Here is a 13988-nt window from a genome sequence, read left to right on the forward strand (position 1 = left end):
TACCAAAGAAGACCCAATGGATTTAAAACTATCTGAACTCTTTAAGGAGTATTAATGTAGAAATACTAATGTAATTGAAAAATATTACTCTATTATTCTCCTGGCTATACTCTCATTGTGAGAACAGTTAAAGTAGTCTCTTTAAGGAGTACTAATGCAGACATGTTAAAGTAATTGAAATTGAAAAAATATTACTCTATTTTATTCTCTTGGCTATACCCTTATTGTGAGAGCATTTAAAGTAGTTCATAACAGACTAATCATTTATTAGTCGTTGGCAAAATAAGAACTATTAAACTATTGAACTAGATTGAAACTATATAATTTGAAATGAGAGAGTTTCAGCACCTTACCTTAGAAGAGAGCATAGAAAGAGAATGTACTAGTGATATTGTGTTATGGTATGTGTTTTATAATTTGGTTAACTTAGTATGAGGAAATCATTTTAATTCTGCCCTATTCCATATGTTTATATTGCAAATTTTGTGAATGAAAGATATACAAAAGGTGGAAATAATCTATTGAAGCTCGAAAAAAAAATTAAATTTTACATTTATAGGTAAAAACTTTTGTTTTATTTTGTTAAAACGTTTTCTGATGATTCCAAATATAATATATCCATACCATATACATTTTATATAAAACCAAAAAATTATTCTTAACCCTTTCTCAACTTTCACTTATTGAGTTACACATTTTATAGCCAACCATTTTATCGTGCTGAATTTTTATTTCTAATACTAAAAATTTTAAGTTTTTGGTTTATATAATCATTTTAAATAATTTAATTAATTAATTTTTTTTTTTGAATTTTAATATTGTTATTTTGACTTTTATACTTTGTTCATTAAGTTGTGTTTAAGATTTCAGTTCTCCTTTCTTGGACTCTTCTTTTTTTTCGGCTTTTTTGGTTTTGAAATTATGGTTGGAGTTTTGGACTTTTCTAAAGATTTTTTTAACTTTGTTTTTCGCTTTTGAGCCTTAAATAAGAATCGAATTATTATATATAATATATAGTACTGATAATTAAAAGTCATGGAATTATTTGAATTTAAGCTATAAAATTTGTTAAATAGGTTTGATTTGTTAGATAAAAGTGAATTAACGGAGAAGTTGGAGAAGGATGAGGGCATAGAAGAAACTTTAAATTTTTATTAGGGCAGTGTTCGGCTCTCTCCAGACAAAGACTTAACTTCTCATTTTTATACTAAGAATATAGCACAGCTGGGTATATTCGACTAAATGGATCTCATAAGGATTTGCAATAAGGACTTGAAGCCAAGTGGTTTATCAGTGGTGGTTGGTGTTTCTCTAAAAGAAAGTCGAAATTCCTTAAACTTACTTATATTAATGGTGCTTAAAAGTTACAGTAATAGATAAAGCATTAGATAGATATAGATTGTTCGTTATGGTAATAAATTAACTTGAGTTTTTCGATTCTAACTTAATCCATTTTATAAAGGAAATTCTTAAATTATTTAGAAACGTGCATACCACCACAAGAAAAGAAATTTAAGAAAATAATATATATTTAGGGCACATTTTAGGACAACTGATAGCTTACTCTAGTCATAAAATTAATCATTGTTTGGAGACGATTTCGATATCTCGGGTATGTCTTTTTGAAAAACATTTAATTTAAACAAAACACATTAAAAAATTCTTTTTTCAGTACTGTTTTCGAGATATTTGGCTTTAAAGTTGGACATTCTTACTAAGAATAAGAAAACGTTATGTGAATCGTAATCAATTTGAAGTTGGATGTAGTTCTTATTAGTGAAATCTTTCCAAAATAGTAAATCTTTAAACCTTGACATCTCAAAAAGTAAGCTACACCCACATTGTTCAAAATAGGTAACTTTATTAAAGTCCAGTAATTCAGTTACTGAAATTCAGTCACCAATTTGCATGCACGGGATTAAAAAAGTCTGTAAAGAAAATTTAATTTTGTACATGGGGATATATGGTGAGACATGTTTCTTACGACTATATACAGGGTTGAAAATATTCGGTTTACCCATCTGGTAGCAGTGTAGCCTTAACAAGGAAGGTGGAAATGACTAATAAGAGTACGTATTTAAATACAGATTTGGTGATATTAGATGTACTTATCTGGTAGCACTGTAACTTGTAGCACTATAATACTGTAGTTATTTAGCAGTACTTTCAAAATTGAGATGAAAAAATAAATTCAAAAGTGTGACCATCGAAAAATAGAGTCAAACATTTTATTCGGTAAATTTTTATTTTCTGGTATTGTCACTAATCCCAGGACTCCAGATTAAAAGTAAATAGTACGATCCGATGAAAATTTCGCAGCCAAAGAACTCAGTGCAAAATAATGTATTATTGGGTTGTAATAACAGATTTTTTGATTCCATATGTTTATATTAATGATGGGTAGCACTTATGGTTTTAACAAGATGACGCATCACCTCATACAGCTCATATCACAAACAATTATATTTCTTGATCGGTTGCATTCGCCAGATTTGACACCGACAGACTTTTTTCTTTGCGATTACTTGAAGTTAAAGATTTATATCAACAAGTCAATGACGCTAATCGAATGTAAGGTCAATATACGTGGCTAAAACATTGGGATCAGAAATGTCAAAAACTGGCGCGATTTGATTTTCAGTAAGTGATATATTAAAATCTTTCTAAATGAAGTTAAGTAATTACTAACTTGAACAGAAAAAATATGTTTTGTTAAATATGAAGATATTAAAATTGAAGATATTAGGTCCACCAACATAGTCCTAATATAGTCAGTCCTGTATTAAAGCAGTTGAAAACTTGTAGTGATTTTTAAAACAATTTTTTCAATCATTAAAGAAAACATAACAATAAGTCGGGTTTATAAAAAAAAAAATTTTATAATGGTATCTAGACATTATAACTAGAAGAAGATGATGATCGCATTGTTATTTATGATTTGTTTAACCTGATATGCTTAAAGTAATAATTCAGAAAGTTATAATTTATGATAACAAATGTTACTGTTTGTTAATACATACTCTCAATAGGGCCAATTCTTTTTCTCGTGCAGCTTCTTCCTTATCTGCCTGTATTTGTTGGACCTCTGCAAGTTGTTCCCTCATATAAACAATCTTCGTTTGCGCTTGCTGCAATTTAACATTATATTGTTGTATAGCAGAATTAAGCATAATTTTTTTATCTTCTTCTTCATCATAACGTTTCCTATACTTTTCTTCCATTGTACTTATAGACTGACGTAAGTTCTTCAATAACAGAAATTTCAATAGAAATGAACTAAAGAACTCTAGAACTAAAGTGACTAGATACTTGATAAGTGAACTTACCTCTGATTCCATGTAGTACATATTGCAAGTACAGTAAGTTGTATGTTTAGACTGATTGTGTAATTTTGAAATATCCCTTATTTCTTTCTGAAGATTTTCGACGTTAAGTTTGTAGAGCTGCGTAAATTGAGTTTCCACACCAATTTGATGTGCCAATCGGTAACGTTCAATTATTGGATCAACAACTTGTATATAGAGAGATAATTTATATTAAATATAAAATAGCATATAGGTTGATTTGAACTCTATATCTTACTTTTCTTAAACATTAATTGTTCTTGCCCATATTTTCGCCGAATGCGTTGTTGCGAAATATTAACCAAAAATTTACTAGACGCAATTGTACGGAAAAGACCAAATTCTACACTTGTCTTACGTTTACGTGACGCTAGTAATATGTCGTAAAAATTGTGGTTTTGTATAACAGGACTTTAGATCAATAAAACAAAGTAGATATATTATTAAACTTATTCAAAATTAGATGTTTTATTGAAATGTTTACTTACTCCAGTACTTCCAAGCATTTATTATCTTCACTATTATTGAAATACTCCTCCAACACTTCCTTGATGTACTTACCCAGTTGCGCAAAATCATGCTCTGTTTTGCTTGTATTTAAAGATTGAGGGTCTTCCCGCCACATTAATAATTTCCACCAATTCAAATCTTCCAGACGTCTTGCAAGGTTATCCGCAATATTCCAACTGAAGATATTATTCAGGGATTCGTGTAGTATAAGTTTTTTCTGATTTTCAAAGCAATAAGCGTTTTGAGCGATATTAATTGCCTTTAATAATTGACAACCAACTTGGTAAACACTCCATGTTTTTAAATTCGTTTTCAAAGGTTCTGGCTTAATAAGCTCATCAATTTCGGTACTGACATCAAGGGTTGTAAGAAATGATGGATGATCGACTCTTACAACGGTATTGATAGTTACGCGTGGATCAAAGGTGGGAGACATAATTTAGAAAGTAATTAAAAAAGTAAAAAATAAATAATAGAATCTTTTTTGAAATAATTATGTAAAAAAATTAGTGAAAACTAAAATTATTTATTTTCAATTTTATAATTTTTCATTTTTTAATCAAAAATTGTATTGCAATTGCTGCCAGAAAAATATTACGGATTAAAGTATTAATGGAGTTATAATAAAATTCTTCCTTCTTTGCACTTTTATTGGATAAACTATTATAACTATAGTTTAACAATTTGTGTAGATACTGTGATATTCGATAAAATGAAATGTTAGAAGGCGATTTGGATAAGGTACTTAACAGAAGAGAGCATATGAGCTAGAAATAGCAAGTGAGATAACTCAGATCCATGCTCAAACAATATCTGAGTCTCATGTATACAACACATTGTTATAAAAACATATATCCCTTAAATTCTATGGGGAGGAAAGGCCACAATTAGATTCTTCCATGTCGTTAGATGCAACCGCCTTCAATTTTTTTTGTTGGCTTCACTTCGGATTCCAGTTTATGGTCATTCGGGCGATTTCGTCTTGGAGCCTCTATAGCGTGTAGCTTAAACAGCTTCACTTGCGCATGTGTATCTCGTGAGAAATTTCTCTTTGGTTTCATCATTTTATAAAACATATCATGTATAAAAATATCATCATAATAATGTAGATATACATAAAGAATTACAGCTCTTATGTTGAAGTTTTTTCGAGTAAGTGCGACTGGATACTTTTACTCTTTGTTAGCTGGAAGTTTCTACAGAGCCGCTCCCTTCTCTTTGACTAATTTATGTATTTCTCACAAGATTCACTGCTTATTCGATGACTGATCTAAGATCTGCATACCATCCCATACGGCTAGTGACTGCTCTGATATTAGATAGTGTTAAGTAGTGCAGCGTGTCAGTTTTTGCTTATTGCTTCAGGCCTCTGTCTCTTATGTATTTTTTTATAGGGTCTATTCTGAGATCTCTTAGCATGTCATTCGTGCAGATGTATCATGACACATTGAAGAGTCTTCGGAGAGCCTAACTTTGAGCAACTTCTAGCTTTTGGATAGTAAAGTTGCCAGCTTTGCTATATGCAACACACCCGTAGAGAAGCATCGGGCGATTACTTGGTTCTAGATCAACTTTCTGTTCTTGAACTAGGGAACATGTATATTAATAATATTTTATGATATTAAAAAATTTATTTTTTAATAATTAATTTTTTTTTATTTTTATAATATTACATATTTTTTTTATATGATATAAGTTTAATAAATGAATCTATGCACTACCAGTTGATATTTATATATAGTGCAATTATTAACATATGCTTTTTTAAAAAATAAGTAGTAAATACTAAACTGTTAAAGTTTATTTAACAAATATATATATATAATAAAAATTGTCACAAAAATACTATATCTTCTTTGCATGATGAAACGTGAGTTAGTGTCTAAAGCACTGTTCAAGTATGAACATGTGCTTACTATTATAATTTAGAGTAATTAAGATGTTTAATCCTGAACATATTCCACATCAATTAAAGAGAACACCCAACGCAGGAAATCATTGGATCATAGTTGAAAGTCAGTGATCCTCCACAAAGGGCTTTAAGCCCAGACTGACGGCAAATAAGGTTGTAATACGTGTTTAGTGGGAATTGTTTATTATGAATTGCTTCGAGTGAAACTGGATGATCGTTTGAAAGAAACAGTTATGGTAGAGCGATCAGTATGGGTAAACAGAGCATAAGTTGTGTTCCGTTATAATACCAGGCTACATACATCTTTAATGACTTAGGATAATTTGACGGAACTTGGTTGGAAAGTTTTGATGCATTTAACACATAGCTCGGTCCTTTTCCCACTTGACTGTCATTTGTTTCGGTCTTTGCAAAACTCTGTTAGTGGTAAAAAATTGCTCAAACGCTGAAAACCCGATGGTCAGATTTTCCGCTGATAAAGCACATAAGTTTTACACTGATAGAATTATGAAGTTAACCGAAATATGACAAGAGGTTATAAATAAGAATGGCCAATACAAAATTATTTAAAACTAATTATTAATAAATAAATATTATTTTTGTTTAAAAATGTGCCAAAAAAGGTTCACCCTTACTTTTTATATCATCCAATAATATGCTTACATCAGTTATTAACTCAATCCTTCTTTTATTATTGACAATTATAAAAAAATTATAAATAATTCTTTAATAAATAAAAATAAATAAATAAAGATACATTTTATTTATAGTTCAATTGTGTTAATATTTAATAACACAAGCTTTAAGAAGCAATAACCGTATTTTAACAGCAGTTTCATTATGTTAAATTTTACAATGTTATTAACATTTTGCTGTATATGTTGTGGCAAAAAGCACAACGAAGCTTATTGCTGTGAAGTCTACAGAGACTCGAAGTCTCCAAGCTTTTCATGTACTTCAGGAAATTTAATAAATAAATTTATTTTATTTCTTGCTAAATTTTGTTTTTTTTTGTATTATCTTTGCATTTATTCTTTTATTAATTAATATTTAATTATTTGTTGACCAAAATTATTAATCAACCATTTAGCGCAATATAACACAATTGAATATTTATGGTAAATACAAAGGTTTTAATCGTTTCTTTAACTGTGTGTGCGATATAAAATATATTAATAAATTTAATTTATTAAATATATTATTAATTAACTTGTATATAACTTAAAGTCTCATACAATATATTTTAACTTAAATATATTGTATGAACTTAATTTTTTTTATAAAAGTCTTTATTGTAAGGTGTATGAGATAATTCTGAGTATTTTATTAAAATAATTTTACGATTAAATTCAAAAAGTTTAATTTTTTTAAATTTGCAGTAAATTATTGACATTTTTAACTTGCATTTGACCCATTTTTATTTCCGTAATTTTAGTCTTTATTTTTAATTTTCGCAGCTTTGTCTACCTGAATTATCTAAAAGGGTTGCAAAAACTTGCTCAACTTGTCCATTTTCAAAGTCACCTCGAATGGTGACATAGTAACCGCAACAGTAGACTTAACAGTCGCTTAGTTAAACATCCATTAGAGTTCTTTTTACTTCATTTCGCGTCATAGCGGCAACAGGTTTTGCATTGCATCACAAACTGAACTATTTTCGTAACGTACCGCTTTGCTTCCTACTGCACAGAAGTGTAACGAGCATTCAATTATTCCATACTGCGAAGGTACTTGACTCTGCTACGAACTCAAACTGGTTTTACGATCTTTTTTTTGCGAAGTAGGGACTTTCATAAAAACTTTATTGTTAGAATAATTTTAGTAGAAACAGCAAAAAATAGAGACAAAAACCTTGTATCTAACTACTTTTTCTACTACATTTAAACTTAAAGGTTCTACGTTTTAATAAATGTTTTAATAACAGTTTTTTGTAAAGATTATGTGTAGCAGTTGAAGATTAAAGTTTAACCCGTGAAACAGATTATGAAACTACTTACTCACTGTTAATGTTTGGAACGCATGCGAAAGATGTGAGTCAAAATAATGACTTACAAGTATTCTAAACACTTCTCTAAATTTAAACTTCTCTATTTCGAAGCCTTTCAATTATAGACTTATACCAGTATGACTTAAAAAATCATTAAATAAATTCTCGCAAAAATTTTCAGCTACATTTGGGTTACATTAAGTCTGGCTTAGTTAATTTTAGACTTCTAAGTTGCGATTATCCCCACTAATTACTAGAATGATATTCTTCATATTGCTCTTCAGGCCAGTCGTGGAAATCTTATCCCTTCATTCCTAAGAGGTGGTTTTACTGCGTTAAAGGTTATATGCTTTTTGACGTTTTGGTCTGTCAATGCTTTTTACCTACCCTAAAAAAAGGAGAATGAGTTGTCTGAGATGGCACAATGCTTTAAAATAAAAAAAACTCTCCATGATTAACTGGATCCAAAAACAGAATACTGAGCTGGTGTTTACTCTCCTTATCTGATATGCGGAAATCCCAAATGAAATAAATGATAACCTTTATTTCTTCTATTTGGCAATAATCTGTGGCTAATATAATATATTTACTATTATAATTATAATTTCATTCTACTAGTAACCCAGAACTTTCTTTGTGTTATAGTTTTAGGTTCGACTATTACTTTGTACAATACTTCAACCATATAAAACTTTTAAGGTTGTAACTATGATTTTCAATGGGAGAAGCTAATTCAATAAACAAATATTAAGGAAACGTAAGACATCGAGAAGGAGTCTGCAAAAACAGGCTTAACAGTGAATGACGGCAACACGAAGTATGTGTCGGTTACTAGTAGAAATGACTTTTACTTAGACGCCAAGCGAATGGTTGGCGACTATATTTTTGACTCTGTCATGGTTTTCATATATCTGATATTGCCGTAACAGTATTAGTACTAAAATATAAAACAAAACTATATAAAAATTGTAATGAAACTTTTTATGTGATTGTTTGAAAGTAAATTCTTTTAGGGCCATCTATATGTAGGTTTAGAACTTAACGTGGATTCATGCCGAGAAGCTCAACATCACGGTATTTTTCACAAATGCATCGGTGTATTGAGCTGATGAACGCTATATTGAAATTCCAGGAAATTTAGTCGGTACTAGTTGAAGTTATGTGTTCGGGCATAACTTTCTCCTTTGTGAGGAGCGTGGCCTATCTAACACCTTTGCTGATCTTTGGGTCACAGTACCCATTTGGAAAATGCAATTCCATATCGAATGATTGCAAATGAATACAATTATTCTACCTACGTTAGTTTGGATTTTAACGAGAAACACCACGACATTCCCTTTAAGGATCTAAGTCAATCTTGTGGCTTTATCGCTGATGTAGTATTAGTACTGAAATATAAATTCAGTGGAATTCCATTGATTTTCCCTTTAGACACACCACTGATGCAGAGTTGATGAAGCAATACAGCAAATGTTTATTATTATTATTATTAAAAGTGGATACTGCGGCCAGAAGAGTCCTATTGTACCAGTTTCCCTATTAATTACACAAAGCCTCCTAAAGTTTTGTGAACAAAGTCCATAATTAAATCTAGAGAAGAGTTCTTAATCTGTGCTGGTGACAGAAGTTCCATATAAAACAAGTTTCTTCTGAGCGTTATTAAAGCTGGACAGTCATAAAGAATATGCATGATACTTTTCTCATCCTCGAGGCATGCTCTGCAGTTTGAATTAGCAGATAATTGTAGTTTATGAAGATGATATTTCAGATCATAATGACCTGTAATGAAACCCGTTAACAACCTTAAATTACATTTTGAGAGTTAAAGGATACCTTTGTAGGAGTAGGGTATTATTAGTGCTTTGCTTTGTCTAAGTTCTGGGAAGTCTTCCTATACAGCAAATGTTACATTAATAATGAAAGATATAAATTTATAATGGCTTCAATTTTCTTCATAAGTTGGCAACTCTGTTCAGAGTACAAAAGCAATTGCAAATACTCTGGGAAACTGTGACATTTTGTATATCTGAGCCACAGACAACAGACTTCACAAGCCAAACAAAAAAAAAAGAAAAAAAACAACAAAAACAAAACGAAGAATAACAATACAACGATTGCAGTTACCAATTCAGCTGGCAGTATTGCGGGCAAAATATTTCTACACACGAAGACGGGTGCGAAGTGCAGGGAGCTTTTGAAACAGACGAAAACTTTATTGTGATTGCGCAGCGGCGGCATAAGCGCACTCGTTGAGAGGGTATCCGCATGCGCATACCCACAAAGCCAAACCAGTTACGAGTCAACTTTCATTCCGCGTTGACATGCTCGAGTTGTGCGCTTATCGGAGAGAATGAAACGAAACGGTACGAAACGATCAGTGGAAAATATTAAAGATTTTGTTCATAGAATTTAGTACGGCATTTAACGTATTCGTGGTAAGAGCACTGAGCGCGTACGTACGTCGGTGAGTGTGAAAAACGGGCCAAAACTATAAAATTCGAAAATCCGCAATATCGCTAATTCGCACAAAAGTGCTAAGTGTTTTCGCACAGTCGTGTTGGCAGAAGCGGTAAAGAAGAAGAAAGGCTTTTAATGCACTTTCGAGACTTGACAATTATATAGAATATAGAAAATTATTGAAAATAAAATTTAAAATTTATTTAAAATTAATAATTCCGTACTGAAGCGAATTTCAATTGCGAAATATGCGCAGTCCGAAGCGAGGTCAGCCAGTAGCCAATGCGGCACATGAGCGATACCTGAGCGGCAGTAACAGTTGTTGTGTGCAATAAAGAGAAAGGATTTTAATTGAATACAAAAGATTGATTTTGTTTTTCTTTGTGGCTAAAAGTGATTTTGTTTTGCACTTCGGTTGGTTTTTTTGTCTTTCTAAATAATCGAAAGCAAGGCGCTGAAGACAGGCGCTGTTTTAGATTGAAATTTAGATTCATTTCTGGTTTTTTGTTTGGCTTTTTTGTTATAAATTTGATTAGCAAAAAGTTGTTTTTTTTTGTCGAAGTGCCAATTGGTTTTTATTTGTTTAAATTAATACAAAAAATTTCTGTTGTTAACTGAGCAAAATATAAATTTTTGTGTTGGTGTTAAAATTTTAAGACTTTTTTAAGTTTCTCACTTTTTATTGTCAGTGTTTTTTTTTAGAAAACATTCTGGAGTTGTTAAACTGTTGTTGGAATTTAGTTACTTAATTATTTTGTTTGTTTAATAATAGCACAAACTGTTTTGAACTTAGTTTGATTTAATTAAATACAACTTTTTAATTAAAGTTCGCTTTTATTTAATGTTTTGTCTCACGCGAAGAACAAATAAAACCTGCACATACACACTAACAGAGGAAAGACTTAAGCAACAAACTCGATTTTTATGCTATGTTCATAAAATTCAAGGAAAAGAATAAAATTATTTAACAGCGTTCAACAGACTCTGTTAAACTAAAACAATTTTTATTATAGTTTAAGTTAACAAAATTTTGAAGATAAGACATAACAATTGAGTTTTTATATGATAAACAATAATATAAACTATAATAGAATATTTTGTAGCTATTCATGGAAATGTGTTTAAATAACACAAAATTGCAGATTTGTGTTATAAATTTATGTAATAAAGTTAATATTGTTGTAAAGAAAATATTTAATTAATTGTTTTAAATTACAACTTATTTTACACAAAATTTTTTTTTGATTAATTAAATTTTTTAAAATAACTTCTTTTTTTTAAAAAATTTTTTTTTGAATAATTTTTCCTTAAATAAAACTTTTTTATGTTTATTAAATTTTTTTTAAAATTTTTTATATAAAATTTTTTTAAAAATAATTTTGTCTTTTTATGGGCTAATTATTCAATAGTTAAACTTTTTAAAAAATTTTTTATTTGTTTTTAAAACATTTTATTTTAACTCATATTTCGACTATAATTAATAGTCATAATCAGGGTACTATAAAATTTAAATACAATGTAACAATATTTTAGTATATATCACTAAGAAACAATTATAAGATACATTAACATCTAAATATGAATTATATATATAAATATAGAAAATAATTATACAATACCATGAAAATTGATATAAAAATAACATATACGAAAGATATATTTATACTCTTCCGGATTTGATTTCTATCACTTCGGATTTTTATTTTTTTCTATATAAACTTTTTTATGATAATATTTTTTTCAAATATATTTTTTTTAAATATATTTTTTTTAGACATATTCATTTTAGAATAACATTTTTATTTGAATAAATTTTTTTTTAAAATTCATACCTTTTTATATTAATTATTTTTTAATAAATTGTTTTTAAATATTCTTTTATATAAAATTTATTTAAATAATTTTTTTTTTGTTTTTAAGTAAATTATTTGCTTTCAATAAATTTTTTTTGTTTTAAAATTTTATATTATAATTGTTTATAAATTGACAGATTTAATTTAATATCATGGTAGAAATTCTTATTCTAATAAAAAAGTATTAGTGTTAATATTTTTAAATCTAATAGTTTAATTTTTGATCGAATGAATTCGAGGGCTGACCTTTTTATACCTTACGTGTAAGCCACAGTTATTTAAATGTCCATAACTGTTATAAACTATTATTTTTTTAATTTTAAACGCTATTATTTAATTGTACTTACTCTACTATTATTATAAAGAACACCTAAACCATAGCTACATAAATTTACTTAACTGTTATAAATTGTTGTTATTTCAATTTGAACACTTTTGTTTTAATAAACTTACCGTGTTATTTTTAAAATTAATATACAGATCTCAGTTGCATAATTTAGTTTTTAAATTAAATTTAATACATTGTTGTTCTTTCAATTTTAAAAAACTTTTATTCTATTATACATAGAACTGCATTTCTACCCCTAACACATAAACAACAGTTACATAAATTTTCTTAACTGTTGGGTTATGAATTTTACTTCAGACCCCTTGTACTGTTCTTAAAGAGTTATGTATACAATTTAAACAAAAAGGAATATAAAGAGTATTTGTTTATGTCTCCTTAATTTAGTTTACATTTTCAAAAATTTAATTTTTGTATCCAAATTTTAACTTTTATATCCAAAAACTTAATTTTTATATCCAAAAATTTAATTTCTATTTCCAAAAATTTAGTTTTTAATAATGTTGCTTCGAATATTGCCAAATAATATTGACATTTTGTCAATTCCTGTTATCATCTCAATAACATGGATCTGTCTGGGGAGACAGAATATGGTCCCTACTTCAAAGCGAATGAGATTTCTAGTTACATTCTCTGTACCTAGAATGTAACTACATTCTCTGTACCTAAAATGTAACTAGAAATTTTGATTTGGGCTAGAGGGGGCTTCCAAATCGGTAGTTCCTATCCATATCCATAGATAGAATGTCATTAACAACTGATATATTGACTTTCATTAAAAAGATGGAGTGTGTTGTATTGATAAGCAACACAAAATTCTGCTCCACTGGTAGCCAGCATTTTACTATTGTATAGTAATAGTATTGAAATTGTATTACGATTGTAAACAGCACAGAAAGCCCACAGAAGCAGGCTGTTTCGTTTAAAATTAGGATGTCCTCAACAGCTGACAGTTTGATTTCTATTTGAAAGAGGCATTGTCTTTTGTTCAGTTAAGCTTGATAAGTAATAAAATAGAGCAATCATGATCACAAATGTTCCGTTCGATTGGGAATCAGTATTTTCTATTTCTATCGTAAATAAGAAGCACTTTGGCTATGCTATTTTTAGAGCAACGCATAAACTACAGCTATATAAATTTACACTTTTTTGAAAATAACGGATTGTTTTATAAAAATCAAATATTTTTGTGAAATAATTGCTTTTTTAAAAAAAGAGAATATTTAAATTTTGCTTTATAAAAATCAAATGCTGTCTTTTTAAATGATGGGTTTTTAAAAAAAAGTTTTTTTTAAGTATTTTTAAATTTTATTTTAAACAATTTTTAAATTATTAAAACGTTGACTTCGTAAAAAATTTATGAGATGAAAATTGATTTTTATTGTATGAAAAATAATAACTCAATTATATAAAATCAACTCGAAAGTGCATTTTTAAAATTATCGTGCTTGAAAAAAAAATTTAATAAAAATTTAATAATATAATAGTGTTTTTAGTATAGTGTGCAACGAAAAGGAAAACAAAAAATTAAATATTTGAATAAAAAAGAAAAACGTGCAAAAAAAAAAAAAATCAAAAC

The 13988-nt window shown here is 28.6% G+C and overlaps 1 protein-coding gene across 1 annotated transcript; it reads right to left on the reverse strand.

Annotated features, from left to right (window-relative positions):
• Positions 1–786: 786 nt before the first annotated feature.
• LOC119667856 lies at positions 787–4352 on the reverse strand. The gene is made up of 5 exons (XM_038077197.1): positions 3833–4352; positions 3583–3755; positions 3327–3511; positions 3021–3245; positions 787–980 (listed from the first exon to the last, which is right to left on the reverse strand). Exons 1-5 carry the CDS (start codon positions 4288–4290, stop codon positions 867–869), a joined length of 1155 nt encoding a protein of 384 aa, XP_037933125.1. The 5' UTR covers positions 4291–4352; the 3' UTR covers positions 787–866.
• Between the last annotated feature and the right edge of the window lie 9636 nt (positions 4353–13988).

This window comes from Teleopsis dalmanni, chromosome 1 (genome assembly GCF_002237135.1).
Source record: "Teleopsis dalmanni isolate 2A chromosome 1, ASM223713v2, whole genome shotgun sequence".
In the NCBI taxonomy this organism is placed as follows: domain Eukaryota; kingdom Metazoa; phylum Arthropoda; class Insecta; order Diptera; family Diopsidae; genus Teleopsis; species Teleopsis dalmanni.